General features: G+C 49.8%; 3 protein-coding genes and 1 non-coding gene across 5 annotated transcripts; all 4 read right to left on the reverse strand.

The window, feature by feature from the left end:
• Positions 1 to 1,120: 1,120 nt before the first annotated feature.
• Positions 1,121 to 1,192, reverse strand: Trnad-guc (transfer RNA aspartic acid (anticodon GUC)). The gene has a single exon. It is a non-coding gene; the product is annotated as a tRNA-Asp (tRNA).
• Positions 1,193 to 1,287: 95 nt separating this feature from the next.
• LOC131258452 (uncharacterized) lies at positions 1,288 to 10,682 on the reverse strand. Its single transcript, XM_058259778.1, has 10 exons — positions 10,640 to 10,682; positions 8,975 to 9,168; positions 7,586 to 8,777; positions 7,112 to 7,505; positions 6,814 to 7,033; positions 6,528 to 6,756; positions 5,469 to 6,442; positions 2,423 to 2,734; positions 2,115 to 2,355; positions 1,288 to 2,032 (listed from the first exon to the last, which is right to left on the reverse strand). Exons 1-10 carry the CDS (start codon positions 10,680 to 10,682, stop codon positions 1,530 to 1,532), a joined length of 4,302 nt encoding a protein of 1,433 aa, XP_058115761.1. The 3' UTR covers positions 1,288 to 1,529.
• Positions 10,683 to 12,354: 1,672 nt separating this feature from the next.
• On the reverse strand, positions 12,355 to 17,999 carry LOC131261192 (PAX3- and PAX7-binding protein 1). 2 transcript variants are annotated; one of them, XM_058263146.1, is made up of 8 exons: positions 17,461 to 17,999; positions 16,533 to 16,876; positions 15,535 to 15,793; positions 15,257 to 15,433; positions 14,465 to 15,184; positions 13,223 to 13,961; positions 12,809 to 13,132; positions 12,355 to 12,717 (listed from the first exon to the last, which is right to left on the reverse strand). In XM_058263146.1, exons 1-8 carry the CDS (start codon positions 17,777 to 17,779, stop codon positions 12,660 to 12,662), a joined length of 2,940 nt encoding a protein of 979 aa, XP_058119129.1. In that variant the 5' UTR covers positions 17,780 to 17,999; the 3' UTR covers positions 12,355 to 12,659. The 2 variants fall into 2 exon arrangements, with proteins under 2 accessions (XP_058119129.1, XP_058119128.1); XM_058263145.1 differs by having other exon boundaries at positions 13,223 to 13,964.
• Positions 18,000 to 18,250: 251 nt separating this feature from the next.
• LOC131261198 (dihydroorotate dehydrogenase (quinone), mitochondrial) lies at positions 18,251 to 19,770 on the reverse strand. The gene is made up of 2 exons (XM_058263164.1): positions 19,568 to 19,770; positions 18,251 to 19,481 (listed from the first exon to the last, which is right to left on the reverse strand). Exons 1-2 carry the CDS (start codon positions 19,592 to 19,594, stop codon positions 18,312 to 18,314), a joined length of 1,197 nt encoding a protein of 398 aa, XP_058119147.1. The 5' UTR covers positions 19,595 to 19,770; the 3' UTR covers positions 18,251 to 18,311.
• Between the last annotated feature and the right edge of the window lie 113 nt (positions 19,771 to 19,883).

Here is a 19,883-nt window from a genome sequence, read left to right on the forward strand (position 1 = left end):
GTGTTTGAGATCCTTATCAAACTTGTTGTACTCGTATATTTGTTTTCTAACAACTAGGTATAACGGCCCGGTTACACGGGCCCATGTTGATGAAAGGGGAATTTGCATTAGAATCTACTAAAGTTGTGGTAAAGCCTCAGTCCAGTTAAAAGATTGAACCTGTATCAAACTGAGAGAGGCAAAATCCAAATCCCGGTATGAGAAAGATAATCTGCAGGCCATTGCATATTTAAAAACCGTGTCTAATTTTGTTTGAAAAAAAATGTATGTACAGTATTTTCAAGGAAAAATATGCTCAACTTTAAAATCACGTGAGAATGATGATTTTCTGAATCCCGTTGTTAACAAAATGGTACTTACCAAACCATAGGTACTTAATGGTTGTCCCACTGTCCCATAACAAACCAAATCAATTTAAAAATATATTTGCTTCAAAGTGTCTACTCAATACCTTCATTCTTTCGTTCGTTCGTGTGAAGTTCTAGGCCACTGTGAACGCCTGTTCAATTGATCGCGATTAAAAATTCCACTTCTGTCATATGTACTTGTTTTTAAGTATTTTTCTACTTTTTTGTGACATTTCGAACTTGTTTAAACCTTTCGAAGAATTGTTCGTGCATTACCAGTATTAGAAAAGATACAGCAAAGTGATTCAATTGAGCTTGCCCGTGCATGTTGAACACGGATTTGATGCACATTTTTTGGAACCATGTTGAAAGATTCATCCGGTATTTCCTTTATATATCTGATCAATCGAACGCATAATGCCCGGAAACGGCGTCATTATTCTTTTCATTTTACAAAATTTAGAAACATTTTGAAAAACCAGTTTTCCATTTCTCCAATCGAGCACGTTTCCCCAGGTCAACTGTGGTTGCTATAGCGATCCTTTCATTTTCCCCAAGCAAACTGATTGCTATGGCGATCAATGCAATGCAATGGGATGAGCGTTTAGAGAATTTCCATACAAAGATGTGGTTTTGCATCGATTTTAGTGCGTCACTTTATCCAAGTAGGAGCAGCGTTAGGATTTGCAGCGTGACGTTAAGGATTTTTTATAATAAGATTTCACAACGTAAAAACGATGAAAAAAGAGGGAACAAAAAACAAAAAAGCTTTTCTCCCCGACGGGGAATCGAACCCCGGTCTCCCGCGTGACAGGCGGGGATACTGACCACTATACTATCGAGGACTTGTTATTTCGATGCGTCAGAGCACAATATAAACTAATGGCTCGACACGGCCAGGGACATAAAATAAATGTTTAAACCACTTTCATCATTTTGGCACTATATATTTTCCTAACATCCACTAAACGCTAATGAAGTTCTATGAATTATGCTGTCGTTTAATGCTGCATGGTTCACACATAAAACAAATACACACATACACACAACGCGCGTCCTTCTTCAACCGGATGGGCTATTCGAACAGACTGCGCGCGAAGCGGAAGCAAAGTCGTGGGCTCTACGATCTCTCAGTCTACATTGCGGACCCATTGCTGGATAGCGAACGTCGATGCATGCACCTTAAACCGCACGGTCGCTGCACAGGCCGCACATTTGGCCCTTGTGTACGGTCGGGAGCAGCAGATTGACGATGCCGGTCGGTCCGTACTGTACCACGGCTCCGTTCAGCTGGTTCTCGACCACCAGCACGCCCTCCCGGTCGATGTACACCCGGAAGTCGTAGAACTCGTCGTCCGGCGGGTACTGGTACACGATGTTGCGCAGATCAATCAGCTGCTCGTCGTTGATGTTGACCGTTAGTGAGGGCGGGACGTCGCGGGTGCCGTTGCGTGTCGCTGCCACACCGGACCCGGCCGGCTCGTAGATCAGATAGTTCCCCCCGGTGTAGATCTGCACACCCTTGTGCTCGTCCAGCACGAAGACGGCCAGCTTGGGCGTTAGCGAGCAGTCGGCGGTCATGAGGAAGCTGTCGCGCACCCGGTACTCGTTCCGGGTTGCCTCCGTCAGCTGGATAATGCGGTCGTTGAATGTCGTTAGCTTATCGTGCACCAAGCTGCAGACACCTGCGGAGAAGCGTACATTGAAATGGGACGAATGCGTTACTGTACAATCGAATCGACACATCCTTTGGCTGCCAGTACTCACTGAGGAACCCATACTCGATCCTCGAGGTGTACGAGTGTTGCAGCTTCACGTTGTGGTAGAAGCGCGAAGGGAACCAAATGGCACCACCGTTGATCTGTATTTCCGTGTCGTTTGTAAACTGTGGCACGCGCACTTGCACATCGATATGGTCGGTCATATTTAGCGTGTGGACGCGCTCGGGTACGACGGCTGACACGGCATGATCAAGCCGATGAAGAAGCATATCGATCCAGGATGGAAGCTAAAATCCGAAGAAAATAACAAATCAGCTTGCACGTTTCACACAGCCTGTTGCTGAAAACCTGTACCTTGGTGAATTTGAAATGCGCATCGAGCCCACTCACGGTCGTCAGCGGGCTGAACCGTTCCGCCCGACAATCGCCGGAGAACGGTGGCGGCGTGAGGCGCAGGATCTCCTTCGGGCAGTTCCGGTCCCCGGTGTCGAGCGCCCGGTAGATGCGCTCCACATACTCCGGCAGATGGTACGACACGTTGAACGCAATCCGAGGCTCCTTCGGGCACTGCTTGGGGACTTTCGTCTCACCGAACACCACGTCACCGGTGAGCTCGAAGGGACGCTCTAGGAACACTAGCGGGCGATAATCGGCCGAGAAGCACATCTATCAAGCGCATAAAACGACGGGGTAAGAAATGAAAGTATTGACTTAGGACATTCCATGAGTAAAGAACAGATTCCTTTGTGGGGAAACATCAGGCGCGGTTGTGGTTTTCTTTCGTCACATTCCACAACCGACCCTGGACCGTTGCCATGGAAATGCATTTGTTTGGTTGCTTGCGTGTGCCGTTCGGGAGGTTCACCTGCAATGCATCGAGTAGAACACTTGAAAAACACTTTCCATTTTCCCATACATCCTTCAGTTAGCACAATCTAGTAGACATCGACGTCGTCTTCGTCTTCCATTCGACGTGGAACCACAGAACGAGCGGGACGCGAAAAATTCATACAAATCAAATCGATTTTGCAGTGCGTGCAGGAAAATTGAATCGTGAACAGATTGTATTTCTAAATTGTTAGTGACAGCGGCATTATCGCTTGTCGAGCACAAAGGATACGGAGCGGGACTCGTTGAAAGACATAGGAGGAAACATATTGAACTTTTCGTTCGTCGAAAGTACGATGGCTTCGGTAAGTGTTTCGATGGGGATTTCTCTTTTCTATCTGATTGTTAATTGCATGTTCCCTTCGCTTAACGGATAGCTGGAGCAGAAACGTGAGGCGTTCCGAAAGTATCTCGAATCAGCAGGTGCAATCGATTGCCTAAGTAAGGCCCTGATCCGTCTGTACCAGGAGGAGCAGAAGCCAGAAGATGCGTGTAAGTTTATTCGGCAAGTTCTGTGTGAAAGCTGTCCCACTGACGAGCAGGTGGCCGAGAACATGTCCGAGCTGGACGACGCTCGCAAGCGCATCCAGGACTTGGAGCGAGAAATCCGTGGACTGCGCCTAAACGTCCGACGAACGGCTAGCGAAGAAAATCTGCTTCTGGAGCAAGGATTCGAGACCTTGGCCGGAGATGAGAGGTGCACGTCGCTGCTCAAAAAGCATCTCACCCGGGAGGTCCTTGATGAGCTGAAAAGTCTGAAGACACAGCGATACAAATCTAGCCTGCTGGATTGCATTCAGTCGGGGCTGAAGAATTGCGACTCCAAGATTGGCGTTTACGCGGCCGACCCGGAAGCGTACCTGGTGTTTGCCGCACTCATGGATCCGCTCATCGAAGAATATCACGGTGGGTTTGGCAAGGATGCTAAGCAACCGGAACTGAGTTGGGGAGAGCCAGAGGAGTTAGAAAACCCGGACCCCGAGGGACTGTACGTTGTGTCCACGCGTGTCCGGTGTGCGCGGTCGGTGGAGAATTTCCCATTTCATCCCCGAATGCAGGAGCAGCAGTATGAGGACATCTGCACCCGGGTAAAAGCAGCCCTTGAGGATCTACCGGAGGATCTGACGGGAGAGCTACATCTGTTGGAAGCGTTGGATGAAAGCCGAAGGAGTGAGCTGATTGCGGATCACGTTCTGTTCCAGCAAGGAGACCGCTTCCTAGAAGCAGCACAGGCCGATCGGTTCCATCCGGCAGGTAGAGCTGTCTTTTTCAACGGTGCAAAAACATTCATAGTTTGGGTAAATGAAGAGGATCAGTTGAGGATAATTTCTATGCAGAAAGGTTCCGACATTGGTAAGCGAATTATTTACAATCGGCTTAAGATTTGGATAAAATCTTGTATAATTTGCATTTTTTTCGATTTTCTCCTTCAAAGCGCAAGTTTACAAACGGTTAATTACTGGAGTGGCGGCGATTGGCAAACACATCACCTTCCAGCATGATGAACGGCTTGGATTTCTTAACTTCTGCCCGACTAACATCGGCACGGCCGTGCGCGCCTCTATGCACGTCCGTCTGCCGAAACTCCAAGCCGATCGTTCACGATTGGAGACGGTTGCTGCTGAGCATCGGCTCGAGATACGCGGTGACAATGGTGAAAACACGGATTCTTCCAGCGATGTGATGAACGTATCGAACAAGCGCCGTATCGGGCTGACCGAGTTCGAAGCCGTCAAGGAAATGGTTGACGGTGTGAAGGCTCTGATTGAACTTGAAAAGCAGTTGAATGAGACGGGTGAACCGGGACCTGCTCAAGAAGCAGAGGAACCAGTGGCAACAGAGTAGGCGCTGATTAGGAAACCGAAATCTATTAGACAATCCCTGCTCCGTTGCTTTACCCTTGACAATGACCACAGTAAACAACCGAAGGTTACGTGGGACTTTCCATCTTTGCAACTAATCAATTTGTTTCTGTTACAATCATCAATACTAACCGCCTGTCGTAGAAGCGTTTGCCCTTAAACCAATCATAGAAGCGAACGAAAGATAGGCAACAGATTAGGAAGTTTTCGATGTAGAGCATAGCCATATCCGCGGCTTCAGCAACTGTTGTAAACACGAAAGAGCAATAAAACTTTACTTCCCTCGTTCAATTACCCGACATTTCTCGATGATCGACACGACTGTTTCGTTAAAATTGGAAATGAGAGCGAGCAAATGTTCACCCGGCTTGAAGGCGTTCAACAGATGTGAGATGCAGCTCAAAACGGTGTTGGATAGCGAGTTCCTTTCTTGGTGCGCAGAAATTTGACCTTTCACTGATTGAGTTTAATTTAATTGAAAACCGAACTCGCGCCTTCAAACTCCCACCGAGACGCAGATATGGGATCTTCTCTCGGTCCAAACCGAGTACCGTCCACAGCGAAGTAAAGGGTTCGTGAATGTGATTTTCTATCGACATTCTCCCCTAACCCCATTTGCCCTCCCTACGTCCGACAAGCACTGCTCTTACCTTCCAGTTGGAACTGTTCCATTCCTGTCTCGTTAGCGAGAAGAAGATCCGGGCCGCCCGGTCGCACTTGAAGTTGGTGTACTGCGACACGATGTCCCACTTGTGCAGTACCTTTACCTCGTCCCGGCTACCCTCCGGCTTCGGGATGGTGTGCGCCAGAATCAGGTTCACCCGGACCACCTCGTTCTCCGGGACGGTCGGTTGCTTCGAGTAGTTCTGGGTGTCCCACTTGAGCGTACCCTGGAGCAGCGTCTTCTGATCGTTCGCGATCAGCAGCGTCAGGTGCTTGTCCCGCCCGATGTGGATCGTGTTCAGCTGGATCAGGCTGATGATGCGCAGCACATTGTTGACCAGCGAGAACGGGCCCTTCGTGAGGACCTTCGCGTTGTCCAGGATGTCCGTCTCGAACATGAACATGACGTTGTCCAGCGTGTAGTCCTGGTGCACCCGGGCCAGCATCTGCAGCCCCAGGTCGTCCAACCGGTAGCCATACTTGGTGATGTCCTCCTCCTTCGGCTCGAGCGCTTCCGTCGTCACAGACTCGTTGGCGGGTGTGTTCCGGGTGCGGCTCTTCAGCGAGATTCCGCTGGTCATGTGCTCCGGCCGGTAGAAGCTGTAGCTGATCGACTTGCCGGCGATATCCCACACGATCTCGTTGTTGATCGGTATATACACCAGGAAGCCCTGCTCGCGGATGGTCGAGTACTCGACGTCGTCGATCGGGTTGTAGCTGCGAATCTTTACCACCGCGTACGACGAGTAGCGCACGTCCACCTGGTTGCTGCGGGCCACCTTGTCCATCAGCATCGTCTGCTGGGTGGTGTTGCCGCGGATCGTCGCCAGCACGGTGTTCTCGATCAGGATGTCGGCCGGTGTGCCGATCAGCGTCGGCAGTGCGTACTTGATCATGAACGGACGCCGTACGATCTGCATGTTTACGTGGCTGTCTCGCAGTAGGTTGATCCGGTTGATAACTACATTCGGAAGCAAATTTCGACAGAATAAAGTTAAAGTCCCGCCAGTAGGACAGAACTGATAAAATGCATCTGTTTTACTTACTATTTCCATCGGTGAGATTGTGGAACGTGGTCTGATTGAGATGGTAGCACAGTACCGCCTTTCCCTCGAACTGCACAATGAACTCAAAGTGCAACGGCGTGGGACTAATCGTGGACAGCTTCATCGCCCTCAGGATGCTACTTAACCGATCCAGCTTCAGGTGGCTTGAGTTGAACGTGGTCAGCCGGTTTATCACGGCGTCGCTCAACCCACGCGCTTTAATGTACAGCTAAACGAGGGATATATAACATACATTCCCACACGATGTTTCATCTCCAATACTTACCCCTAGCTGCCCGGTAAACCGCCCCAGAGCTTCCGTGTCGAACTTGAGCGATGCAATCATCGGTAGATCGGTTTGATGGCTACCGATCAGCATCGTTTGCAGCATCGAGCCGATGTGAAACTTACGGTCGCGGTAGTCGAAAAGGTAGTTGCCCGTAACCCAGTACTTCGGAGCCGGTGCATCTGGTAGCTGGCGGGTCATGTACGCAAGCAAGAGTTTCCTGGTGTGTGAAAAGAGAAATACCGTGACATTAATGCTTCCCAGGGACGTCAAACGATTGGTCGTCTGGCCCACGTACAAATGCTGATAGCAAGGGTAGGTCGTCTCGGAGATACTCAGCACCGTGGTGCGATAGAAGTTGATCATGTGCGGATCGTTCTCCGTGCGGATCACACTGTACAGTCCGAGCAGCCGACCGGGCGTTGGATTGGAGAAGAGAAGCATCGTGAAGGCGGCCACCCGCAGCTGCAGTGGGCTCGTGCGCGAGTGGAAGATAGGCCAGTAGGTTTCGTACACCTGGTTCGGCCGAAGGTGTGCCGTGGGCAGCATCGCCAGCATGGCCAGAAAGCGTATGTCCGTGTTCTGCGGGTAATCGGCGCGAATGATGGGATCGAGATATTCGGCCACATTTTCCAGCTGAAGGTTACCGAGACCCTCGAGGTACAGCATCTGCTGCTCGTACTCGAAGCTATCTGTTTTGGTGAAAACGGAGAGAATAAGACAAATGTTGCTGATCAAAGCAACCAATGATCGGAGCAGTTTGGTGACTCACTTAAAAACAAATCAAAGTACATCTTAACGTACTTCTCGAACGTGTCGGCCGTCAGTTTGCCCGCGACGAACGTGTTGTAGATCATCGTGGCGTAGCTGAGGACGGCCGCATGCTTAATATCCGGCCGGTCCGCACCCACCTCCAGGAACACCTCGCACTCCTTCACCAGCTCCTGCGACGGTTCGGCCATATAGAACGGCAGCGAGATGAGCAGCTGAACCGCCGTCATCGGGTTCACCTGCTTGTTCATGATCAGATCGCGCGTCAACAGGATTGTCGACGTTGTGCCGGTACGCGGTACGATCTCGAGGAAAATGTTCCGGGCCGTCTCCTGCCGGTAGGACGTGCCCAGGTCGATCTCCTCGTACAGCTGCTTGAGCGTTTCCAGATCCATCGTGCCCATCAGCCGGATGATCTCCGAGACCGTCTCGTCGTACGGTTCCTTCAGCTTGTTGTCCACCGTCTCCAGGTTGTCGGCCATCGCGTTCAGCAGGCTAGCGGTGCGCTTGATGAGCCGCTCCTTCGACTTCGGACTACGACCCCCGGTCGCCTCGAGATCGGGGCTGTCGAACAGGATCGGACTGAACAGGAGCGCCATGCCGTTCACGATGTCGACCACCGGTCCGCGGGTGGCAGACTCGTTCACCACCTCGTGCCGCTCGTAGCGCAGCACCACGCGCGAGTACAGGAACTGCGGGTAGTACGACTCGAGCGTCCGGATGTTCGTCCGCATCGTGCCATCCAGCTCGGTCAGCATGTACCGGTACGGTTCGATCTTGCGCAGCTTATAGTTCGCGATGCGGGACGTGATCGCCTGCGGCTGCTTGTTCGGGATGCAGTGGTTCTGCGGGATGTTGCTGCGCGTCAGATAGATCGCCCCGCGGTAGATCGTGCACCGATCCATGCCGTACGTTTTGGAGATCTCGAACACGTTCGACTTGTTCACGACGAAGTACTCGGTCGGGCAGATGCCGAAAATGCCCTGCTCGTCGACGACGTACGCCCCCGGTGCGTCACCGTGCGCCTGCAGGAGCGAGGCCAGGGCTCGCTTGATGTTTGCCGACCAGATCGGTTCGTTCAGCTTGAACTGCACGCTCAGGATCGTGTCGTTGGCGATCGCGATGCGGAACGGTTGGAGCAGGGCCGACACGTCCCCCTCACTCTGCGGTATGTGATGTTGGTCCAGCTCAATCTAAACCGAGGCAATCGTGAAGGATGTAAAAGAATCAAACCAAGGTACGATCAGGAGTTCGACGTTGAGACATTAAAGACATATTATAGTTGACAATTTTCATGTCAGACCTTCATGTCGATAAGAGTTTCTTTAGGACATCGGTCGATAAGAGTTCCTTTAGGACAACACCACTGCAAATGGAAACTGGCACTTACCGTAGCGGCCAAATTGTTGGCATCGTATCGATGCACCCGCAGGTAGCCGTTCAGGTACCACATGTAGTTGTCGGTCGCGTGCACATCCGGCACCAGCGTGACGTCCGTCTCGAGCCGGTACCGGATGTCGTAGTTCGGTGGAAAGATATCGAACGCATGGCAGCCGTCGCCGAACAATGCGGCACACAGGAGGACTACGGAAGTCGCACAGAAGGAATGTGGTGTGAGAGATATGATGAGAGATAAATATGCGAAGACATGATGGCCAGAAAGTAATGGCCTTTGGCGTTTGTTCCAGGAGGCTAGTTTTGTATTTCCCATTTTGAGCATTGAAGATACATTTCTACGTTTCTTTTAAAAGCTATTCTGATCATTTTCACTTTATTGGAATTGGTTTCCTGACTAATATCATAGAACGATCGGTAAGAAATTTTACAAAAAAAAAGAACCAACAAAGGTACCTACAATTTAGTTAATGGATAAGAAATCAACTTATCGAAATCGAAATCGAAATCGCAAGACGTTAATAAAGCCAAACATTATTGTAATGACATTAAAGACAGACAGTAAGACATTAAAAAGAGCACGAATCAAAAATTTCCATTCGCCGTTTAATTTACAGGTTTTTCCCAATTCCCAAAACCATTTGAACATTGGGAGGGAATGGAAAAAACTGGGATAAAGGATTTAAGAAAACTCATATCGAAACAAAAATATTTACTTTTCTTCAAAAAGCATCAAACTATTGTAACATTCAACCTTTTACTTATCTCCACTTCTTCCAGTTCGAAACATGGACATGAGAATAAATCATCCGGTGGCGCCCGTTCCTTCACAAATCCAGTTTGAACCCGATGGAAATACCCGTAGAGCGTGAACTGAGGCGCCTCAGGAGAGATAAGAAAAACCTCGGCCGACAACCGATCCTTGACCGGTAGTCGTGTCCGAATGCATGACGCATCGGGAGTATAAAAAGGCAACAGGGATTCCGGCAGTCGTTCGAACGTGAGCCACACCGGCTTGGTCCGATCGGTTCGGCGAGTGCGCTCGTGCGTAACCACCCGGCTCGGAATCCCAAACCTCCGTTGTCGGCGGGACGTGGCGGGTGCCGGGAAGGTTATCTCCCAGCTCAGCTGGAAACAAATCTTTCCCCACCGAACGTTCAACCGAGCTGATAGGCCACCGAGTTGAGCAATAAAACACTGTCAAAGGTCAACGAAAGCGACAAGCGAAGGCGTAAGGCGAGGGCGCCAGTAGGAGGATGCAACCTCGGAGGAGGAGATGGTTTGAGATGGAATGTGAGATCGGGACGACTAGAGCACGGTTTGCTTATCAGGCGGTGTGGGTGGTCTTTTTTAAATTACAGCCGTTCTCCTCCTCCTCCTGTTCCCATTTCTCGTGGGTTTGGCTGAATGGGGGAGCATTGTGGGACCGACGGATTCGGTTCCTTACGGATGAACTCGACGCCGATCGTTACGGTCCGATAAGTCCTTCCAAAAAACTGAGACACCAGATTTGTTTGTGAAGTATGTGATTATTCTGCAGGAGTTTGGGTTCTTTTGGGCCATTCCTCATACCACACGTAGAATGGATCTGGTCTGTCCATAAGATCCATAGTTTTAGAGAACACAGCTTCCATGAAAACAATTGTTGCCGCCTACTAACCAAAAACTCGCACGGAGAACCGTCGACTGATAACGACAGCCATATTGGCAATGATCACTCCCGACACTTTCACTGGCTCTTTCTTCTGGTGAGTCCACGCAAAACTTATATCACTCCTAGGACTTTCTTTTCACATAACACCACACAGAGGTCTAAATTTAAATTCTACGGAACATTTTCATCAACTTCGGTGAGCTTCGTTTTTCCAACAGCGATTGCGAAGTTCCCAACTTCAGGCACTGGCGTGAACCGAACGGTCTAGATATTGCTCCCTGGACGCTCCTAACCGGACGAGCGTCTCCATCTAACTGACGACCAGCATCGGTCGGCCGGGTTTTATCCTCTCCCGACGATCGGTGATCGGGAAGCTGGCTGGAGCTCAATTGCCTCTACGGACCGGCACCACCAGAACGCCTCACGTCACCGAACCCGGGGAGAATCGACGTGGTAGACGATCGGAACGCGATCTTCGAGCCACTTAACCACTTTGACCGCGTTGATGTGCGCCGTTCTGACCTTCGGGGTCAGCCGGCGACAAATATCGATCGACTCCCAGCGAGAGAAAGAGAGAGCGAGAGAGAGTGAAGACAAGAGATCTTCTCGATCACGTCCGTCCTATCCGACGTATTAGACGCTACTGAACCGACCGGCCCGCAGCTCTTCCGGTGATGCGTTCCCGTTGATCCCAACGACTTCGACACGGGGTGATGTTGTTTTGGTCAGTCCAAACGTCGGCGGTCGAATATTCCACGAAACGCTGATAACGGCTTCGCTCGGCGTTAGTGGCGCTAGGAGGCACCAGTTCCCTGGCCGAGTGCGGAGTACAACCGGCCGATCAGGACAGGATGAATGATGCAACCGTGTATGAATAGAACCAGAACCAGTGGAATGGGGGAGAGTATGAATGAAAGCAGTCTATGAAGCGGCCAACAATCCGGTGGACGAGCCTTCGTAGTAGGTGATAAGAAAATTCGGTAAGTCCTTCCATTCCCTCACAATCTTCTTGCTACATTGCTTTCCCATCAATGCATGGTGGTGCCGTAAGATTGTTTGGAGTTACCCTTCACCACATCTCCGCCACTTGAACCGCCTTCAGTGGAGTTTTAGAAGTTGGATGGCTTTATAATTTCTCTCACCAAATCAACCACCACTACGGCACGATGATTGATAGGACCGTTGGCGCCATTCGAAATGCAGTTTAGATCACGCTTGTCGTCCTGGCCGTCATCCATCACCATTACCGTGCCGGGGTCCTGCGCCGCCTGATTGATTGTCCGCCCCGAATGGCGCCCAAATATCGGAAGGTCACAAATGCGGTGTTTTTTTTTTCTCTCGGAAATCTCGAACTTTGTCCACCACCCCACCAGGGGTCAGTTATTTTAAGACTCGATTAAAGTATCCCCTGCGAAGGGACCGGGGGGGTGGCAGATGAAACGAATCCTCGCGGATGTCATATGACGGATGACATCATCAGCGTTATGATTTATTTATTGAAACAACTCAACACTAGCCCCCGTTCGGGGAGGCTTTTTTGGAATAAAGAAAGCTAGAGGGAGGGTAGGATGAGGTGGCTGCCGTCGGGATTGGGAATCTCGTTTGGGAATGGCAATCAAACGGCGGGTGGAGGGTGGGGTGAGGGGGTGCGTTTCGGTTCGCTTTCATCATCGATTGATCGATTGATCGCGTGCAGAAATAATTGAACGAATGCCATTCGATTCCGATTTTTCCACGTCATTCATAACGTTCAGAGCATATGGATTTTATTTTCGTGCATGTGATATCATTTGCGTATAAACAGTTATCAAAAGAAACACTCTCGACCACGGTGGTCCAAAGGAGGCCAGGCCAGTAGCACACATACACACACACACGCACATGGCGTATCCAACTTTCATCTTCGTTTCATTGCTTTGTTAATTAATACGTCCGAAGTGTACGCAAGGAAAGGTCCCTTTTTCAACCCTTCATGGACAATGGGTATGGCTGAAGATTCCCGCCATTCTTCCGTCCACCTTCCGTACTACGCGGAAACCACGTGCAGACTGGACAGTATTATGTGTATCTGTTCGATCAGTTCCCTAAAGAGGAAAAGTGGAAAATAAAACAGAATAATCAACCTCCCGATCGTAATGAAGCAAAACGGAACGATCGTCTAATTTCGACACATACCCATTGGGAGGCGTCGCTGGGTCAAGCCGAGATTCCAAAAGTCGTAACATGTTGACGAACTGATCTAAACTTTGCACGATCAACCCGGACGGGCTGAGCCACACGCGTGGCAATGTGTACACGATGGTCGACGCCTTCCCGATGGCGTCGGTCGGCAAGCAGACGCGCATCCCGTTCAGCAGGTAGCGGTTCAGCAGCGACCCGATCGCCAATTCGTTCAATGCCGAATCGGCCAGTATTCCCTGCCAGCTGGTGATGTTGCGGAACAGCTTCAGTCCGCTGCAAAACTGACGCTGGAAGAAGGACGATTTGGCCTCCTGTGCTCTGTTGTGGGGGGTAGAAGAAAAACATGATACTTCCTATTAATACAAGTCGCTTCCCGGGCGTGACCGGGTTTACTGAGTGGCGCCTTACTGCTTGGGGAAGATCGGAATAAACACATCGTTATCGATGGATTGCTTCATCTTGTCGAGAATTGCTTGAAATAGTGTCCGCAACGGTTTGCAGGTGATGCGCAACGATGGATAGTCCCGTGCGAGCCGTTTGAGTAGACGCACCAGGCGGAAGGTTTGCGTCGTGGACAGTGGATCCCAACACTGCTCGACCAGGGCCGTCAGCTTGGGCAGGAATATCTTTTCCACCAGCGTCGGTACCAGGCGCACGTCAGGATCTTCGGCCAGCTCGTCTTCGGTGGCACCCGACGACGAGAGGCTACCGAAGAGGACCGCCAGCCGGAACCACTCCTCACCCTCGAACTCACCGACGGTGTCCGAGTGAAGCGGGTTCCAGGTGATATGCTGAAGGCGTACCAGCGGGCCGAGTATCTTCGGCAGGCAGAGGCTCACGTATGCATCGCTGTACGCGGCCATATCGTGCACGCGCCACTGTTCGAACTTGCCCAGTATGGCACCGATGTCGCAGTACTCTTCGGTCGCGTCGGCAAACACGTCCCGCGTTTCCAGCTCGACCGTCTGCAGGGCCGCTTTGTAGCGAGCTGCTTCCATGTCGGGGATTTCGTCATCACTGGACATCCCGTCGAGGTGACTGTCGGCCGTTTCATTTTTCTCCCGATCCCTCCGGCGCCGCGTGCGTCGTCCTTCGCGTTCCGCTGCCCGTCGCACTCGCTCTTGATCGTCCGCAGGTCGTTTCATTGCTTCTATTTTCAACGGAGGGAAAGAATGAGCGAATAAGCAACATTCCCTAATCTACGTACAGTGTCGAACAAAACATTAAGAGCACTTCCTTACACTAGCTTTCGTTAAAAATCTAGATAGTGTGGGTCTCGTCAAATTTTTTTTCTCGAAAAATCGTTTTTTATAAAAAAAATTACTCGGTCAACCACTTTGTTGATAATCCATCCCGAAGTTGATCTTAAAGACTTTTCTTAAATTCAAAATCTCCATTGTAGAAACAAAATTATTGTTTTTCCGTTCGACCAGTTCCGAGAATCAACTTGATCCGGCCATGATTTTCTTAGAGGTCATTTTTACCGGGTTTTTCAATATTTCAAAGTAGAATGTTTTTTTTAATTGCGTTTGAAGTTTTAAAAAGGAAGTATAAATAAGTCCTTTATAGTCAACATAGTAGAGCACCCATGCTCTTACAGTTTTACTCGACACTGTAATGCGCTTTCATAGTTTTTGCAAGGATACTTACTATTGGCATCGGTCATTTCCTTCACCTGATCTCGCACATCCTGCCGACGCCGTTCGATAAGCATGGCCGAGTGTTTTCCCAACAGCTGCAGGGCACGCTGCTCCAGTGCGGTCACCAATGGGACCTTTTCGTTAAGACACTCGACCAGATCCGTCACGTAGCAGCGAAACTCTTGATAGAAACGATACTTGGCCGCAGCGATCGGCGCTTTTTGTTCGCACGCCCGATGATCCATCTGTAGCAGCTTGATCTCCTTTGTAATGTGCTCGACATCGTCATCGTGCTTCCGATTTAACTCCACCGTCGTACGGTGCCGTTCGGCTAGCTGCGTTAGAATTTGCTGCGGCATCCGAGGGCCAGTCGGTTTCGAGTCGGCCGAAGATTTCTGACCTAAACTGTGACCGATACCGGGCCGTTTACTGCTGCCCGACACTCGACTGGATAGACCGCCGCTAGACGCCGCGTACGCCTGCTCCAGCAGTGCGGCCGTCGAAAGGGCACGAACGCCGGACGTGCCCTCGTCCAGATCGTCCACCATCATACCGCCATCGGAGGGGGACGATTTATTGTGGAACGTCTGGCTGAAGCCGCTGTGGATTAGGTACTGCGAAATGACCGACTCCTGCTGGGCGGACACGAGTTGCGCCCCCGTGACACCTTTGCGAATCTGCTGATTTTCCCATTCCTTCGTTTCCACGTCGGAATCCTCCGCATCGGAGTCTATGGACAGAGACGAAAAATCGAAACTGTAGCGACCGGGGGCGAACGGGCCGGTTTTCCGTCGGCTATTACCTTCACGTTGCACCGCGTAGAACTGCTCCCGTCGCTCCTCCCGCTCTTTGGCACCGGTAATGGCGGACATGTCGATCCGATCGTCATCCTCATCCGACCCGTCACCATCACCATCTTCCTGGACGGTACGCTTTTTGCTTTTGTCCTCCTTGGGCTCTTCCACCGGAATGAATTCACCTGTGGGAGGAAAGTGAAAAAAAAATGACAAAAACAAACGAGGACAGTTAGTTTAATTGTCCCTCCATCCAACGCCCTTTTTCCCCTTCCTTCTATCATACCTTGTTCGCGTGCCTTTTGCCGACGCTTTCGGGCAGCGTGAATCATAGCGGCATCCGGTATGACACCATTTTCCAGACACATCTTAAAGTTATCCTGCGGCTTCGCAAACCGATGATGATGTCCACGCTGCTGCCCGGCTTCCTGTTCGACCGCATCGTGCGATTCCTCGTCCTCCGAAGACATGTCGTTCCGGCCGGCGCAAAGTGCCGCCCTGCCGTTCAGTATCAGATTCGCGGGGTCCGTTTTCTTGACCACCAGCTTTACCGAACGAAAATGGGGGTCGTGAATGGGGGAAAAGTAAGTAAAAAAAAGTACTATATTAGCGAAAATCTTGCAATGGCTTCTGTTTTAAGTGAAGGGAAGTTTAAGGACCAAGGCGGACGGCAAGAACAACAACAACAGACAAGGCAGTATTTGAGGCGCGGTGAAAAAAGCGGTGCAATCCTTATGGTGGCGCAGTGAAATCCATCTTTTGATCGGGGGGATTATTGTGGAATGCAGATCTAATTTTAGAAAACAAGTTGGCCATGGAAGGATTATTTCGAACGTACTGTTTGGAAAGAGTCTATGCTAGAAAACGATCGTTTATGGATAACAAAAAATCGGCTAACGTGTGGGCAATTATACTAAAATGCACGGCGCAAGACTATGACCGTAGGTTAATGGGAAGTTAGCTTAGGAGAAGGAAGGAAAGTTAGCTTAGAAGAAGGACTTGATCTTATTTCGACACCAAGCAACGCTCCATCGCTTGCCGCGATGTGGTAAATGTGGTGTATGCTTTACAGAGAATATGAATTAAACCGGAAAGGGATACACGCATACGGGAAATGCATGGGAACTAATGAAAGGAAGGCGGTGTGTACGAGAACCGGGTGATACATGGTACGAAACACATGTTGTCGAATGTATCGTTTTGTTCGATCGTACCCGATCGAGTAAAATATAGTAACAAATTAAAGAAAAAGGGTAGTAGAAAATTGAATAATAATAACCTTACCACAAAGTCGTCTGTGCGTATTTCTGTTTGGATATTAGAGCTAGAATTTTCACACTTTTCTCTTTTTATCTTATCATTACTGTCGTTGTCGTACGACAAGCTGGTGGAGGGAGGAGAAGAGGAAGGATACTGCTGCTTGCTGCTGCGCTGGTTTGCCGTGGTCGCCGCCTTGCTGCCCATTGCAGCATGCTCCGAAGGGGCGGACGAATGTTGGAAGGTGCTTGGGGCCGTACCGGTGCCATTGCTCTTCTCCATGTGCCGCTTCCTCCGTCGTTCCTTGTCGAGCGATTTCATCACCTTCTTACTGTGGGAGGACTTTTTCACTTGGAAAACTTCGCCCTCCTCTGTTTGGTTTGGACAAGATGGACATCGGCATCGGTATCGGCATCGGCAGTAGGAGTACCATGTTTACACGAGATGAAAGAGAAAAAAGAAAGAAAAAACGAACGGAAAAATGTGCCATTAAATGGGATCCGATTTTCTACGCTTAGGTCGGCCGGCTGTGGGACGATGAACGAGAACATCATGAATAGACCTAGACAGTGGCCTACTGCGGTGCGCAGACACTTTTCTTTTTTTTCGGAACACTTGATCACTGGGAAATTTTTGGTTTTTTCTTCAAACGAAACGATTCTTGTCGGCAGTGAACAAATTGATTCTTCAACACTTTTGCTTCTTCATTCCTCTTGCGTTATCTCTTCAGGCACACTATAAATTTTCAACAAAATATTCCGATTTCATTCTGTAAGATTTCTTCGCATGGTCGTAGCTATTCCGCCCCCCAGAGGGGAAACACTCCTGCAAAGAGCGTTCCCTTCCAGGAGCAGGATGGTGGTGGACTACAGAACACTTGCCCATCAACTCGCGATGGTTAGGTTTGTTTTGAAGTACTTTGTCTTAGTTCAAGAAGTAAATAGATGTTTGTTACCTTCGTCGTCGAAACTAAGTAAAGAGGGTTTGGTGATCGCATTCGATTTCGACGATCCAACACCCTTGGAGGTGTCCGGTTTAGTGTCGGTACGGTGTTCTTTCCGCTTGCGCTCGGAGGACGCAACCGCAATGGATGTACCGCCGGATGATACCATTGGTCCTTCGGGTGCCAAGCTCGGTTCGCCGGGGGAACCATTGCCATTTCCAGCGGCGTGTGCGGTATCCTTGCTCGACGGATTGTTCTCCTCATCTTCGTCGTCGTAACCGCTGAAAACGCGCCTCTGAATAGGTTTTTTCGGCTTGCGGAACAGCGACATTGTCGCGTTTTGCTGAGGTGTTTGTGTGTGGAATTGTGTGCTGCCAACGTATGATGTGTTTCACTAGTATTCCATTGACCATCGGATAGTTATAACACATAGATCACTACGGGGCGTAGGAAGCCCCGCCAGGGAAATGGGTTTTTCGCAGCTTTTTGTAGCTGGGAGTATGAAAATACGTAAAAAATAATCCAGACAACTGCGTTTCCAGTCTATGGTGGAAATTTTCCTTAGTTTGACAGATGCATTTTAGAGGTGAATGCACGAGAGTGGAGTGAGCGGTGCAGATACATCTGGTATCGGTTGGTCTAACGTGCAAAAACGAGATGCATCATAACAACCATCCGCAGTAGGGTTGCTTTCAGAGCTACTGCGTATATACCTTTGACTTGAGTGCTCATAACGCTAATTTTATAGCAAATGAAAAAAGTTAAAACCGAAAAAAACCTCAATACTCGAACACAATTTCACAATTATGTACAATATATATTTCGAAACTTTTTGCTTAAACTAATTCCTGAGAATTTCACTTTTAAGACAAATACTTGTCGGCACCCTTTCCAACGGCATCCTGCACGCTCGAGTAACCATGTTGCTCCAGCAAGGCATCAAGCTCTCGTTTAATTTTCGGCACCACCGGCGGTCCATGGAAGATGAACGATGTGTACAGTTGCACTGCACTGGCGCCGGCTTCAATCTTTTCAAATGCATCTTCACCCGTAAATATCCCACCCACACCGATGATGGGCACTTTTCCCTGCGTCATCTTGTACACCTTGGCGACCATCGCAGTGGATCGTTGTTTCAAAGGTGGCCCACTTAATCCGCCCAGCTGACCGGCATTGTTGCTTTTCAACGTTGTTGGCCGGTCGATGGTTGTGTTGGACACAATCAATCCGTCCACGGCACACGCTTTGATCCGAATCACGTCGACAATTTCCTTCAGGTCTTCGTCCGACAGGTCCGGCGCAAGCTTCAACAATATCGGCCGCCGTTCGTTTTCCGGTAAGGTAGAGCGTGCTTTCAGCACCTCCGTCAGTAACGTCTGTAGGGTACCTTTGCTTTGCATCGCACGAAGACCGACCGTATTCGGGCTGCTTACGTTAATGACCAGATAATCCGCCAGGGCACCGAAACGCTTCACACCTTGAACGTAGTCCTGTATTGCGTCCTGGGAAAGCTTGTTTTTACCTAGATTGATACCCAGGGCGGCTTTTTTTCCTGTCTCCTGTTTTTCCCGTGATTCACGCAATCGGTCGTATACCACATCGTGGCCCTCACTATTGAACCCATATCGGTTTACGATGGCCTTGTCTTCGTTCAACCGAAATATACGTGGCCGTGGGTTACCCGGTTGCGGCTCAGGCGTAACGGAACCAATCTCTACAAATCCGAATCCAATCAGTTCTAGCCCGGGGACGGCCTCGCCGTGCTTGTCAAAACCGGCCGCAATTCCCACCGGGTTGCTGAAGCTTAATCCAAGCAAGTTCGTTCGCAGCCGCTCCGGATCCTGATACTTTGGGCGAAAGAGTTTCCATTTCACTCCAAGAACCGCTAGATCATGGGCTGTTTCCGGTGGTATTAGCCTCACGAATGGCATAAACACGCCGTTGTAGAATTTTTCATCTCCACGATACACGCTGTACGCGCTGAACACAGCTGCTCCCAGGCCGGTGACTTTTATTAGTGAACGAATTTTATGCTGGAGTTGTGAGGGTGATGGAACCAAGAATAAATAACTCTTATCAGTACATTACGGCATGCTGTCCCTGAGCAAAATTCGTTTACCGGTGTTCTCACGCGGCATGCTGACATGATGGAGGCGCAGTCTGCAAAACACTGAACTCGAAGCGATCAATTCACCTGGCCACGTTGGATTGGTTGTTTCACTATGGTACAGCTGAGTTGAATATATTATCTCGAGAGATATTTCTTTTCCGGTTCCGAACTGTTTGCAAAAAAAGTGAAAGTGCGATCGGAAGGTTGTTTATATTTCCTCTTTGGAACTGATATTTCGTGTCAAAAAATGTTTCGTAATCATGTATTGAACCCTGCAATAAAGCTCGCGTTTAAACGGGCCCACTTGAAGAGTTTAATAAGCCGG

Source organism: Anopheles coustani, chromosome 3 (genome assembly GCF_943734705.1).
Source record: "Anopheles coustani chromosome 3, idAnoCousDA_361_x.2, whole genome shotgun sequence".
Lineage (NCBI taxonomy): Eukaryota > Metazoa > Arthropoda > Insecta > Diptera > Culicidae > Anopheles > Anopheles coustani.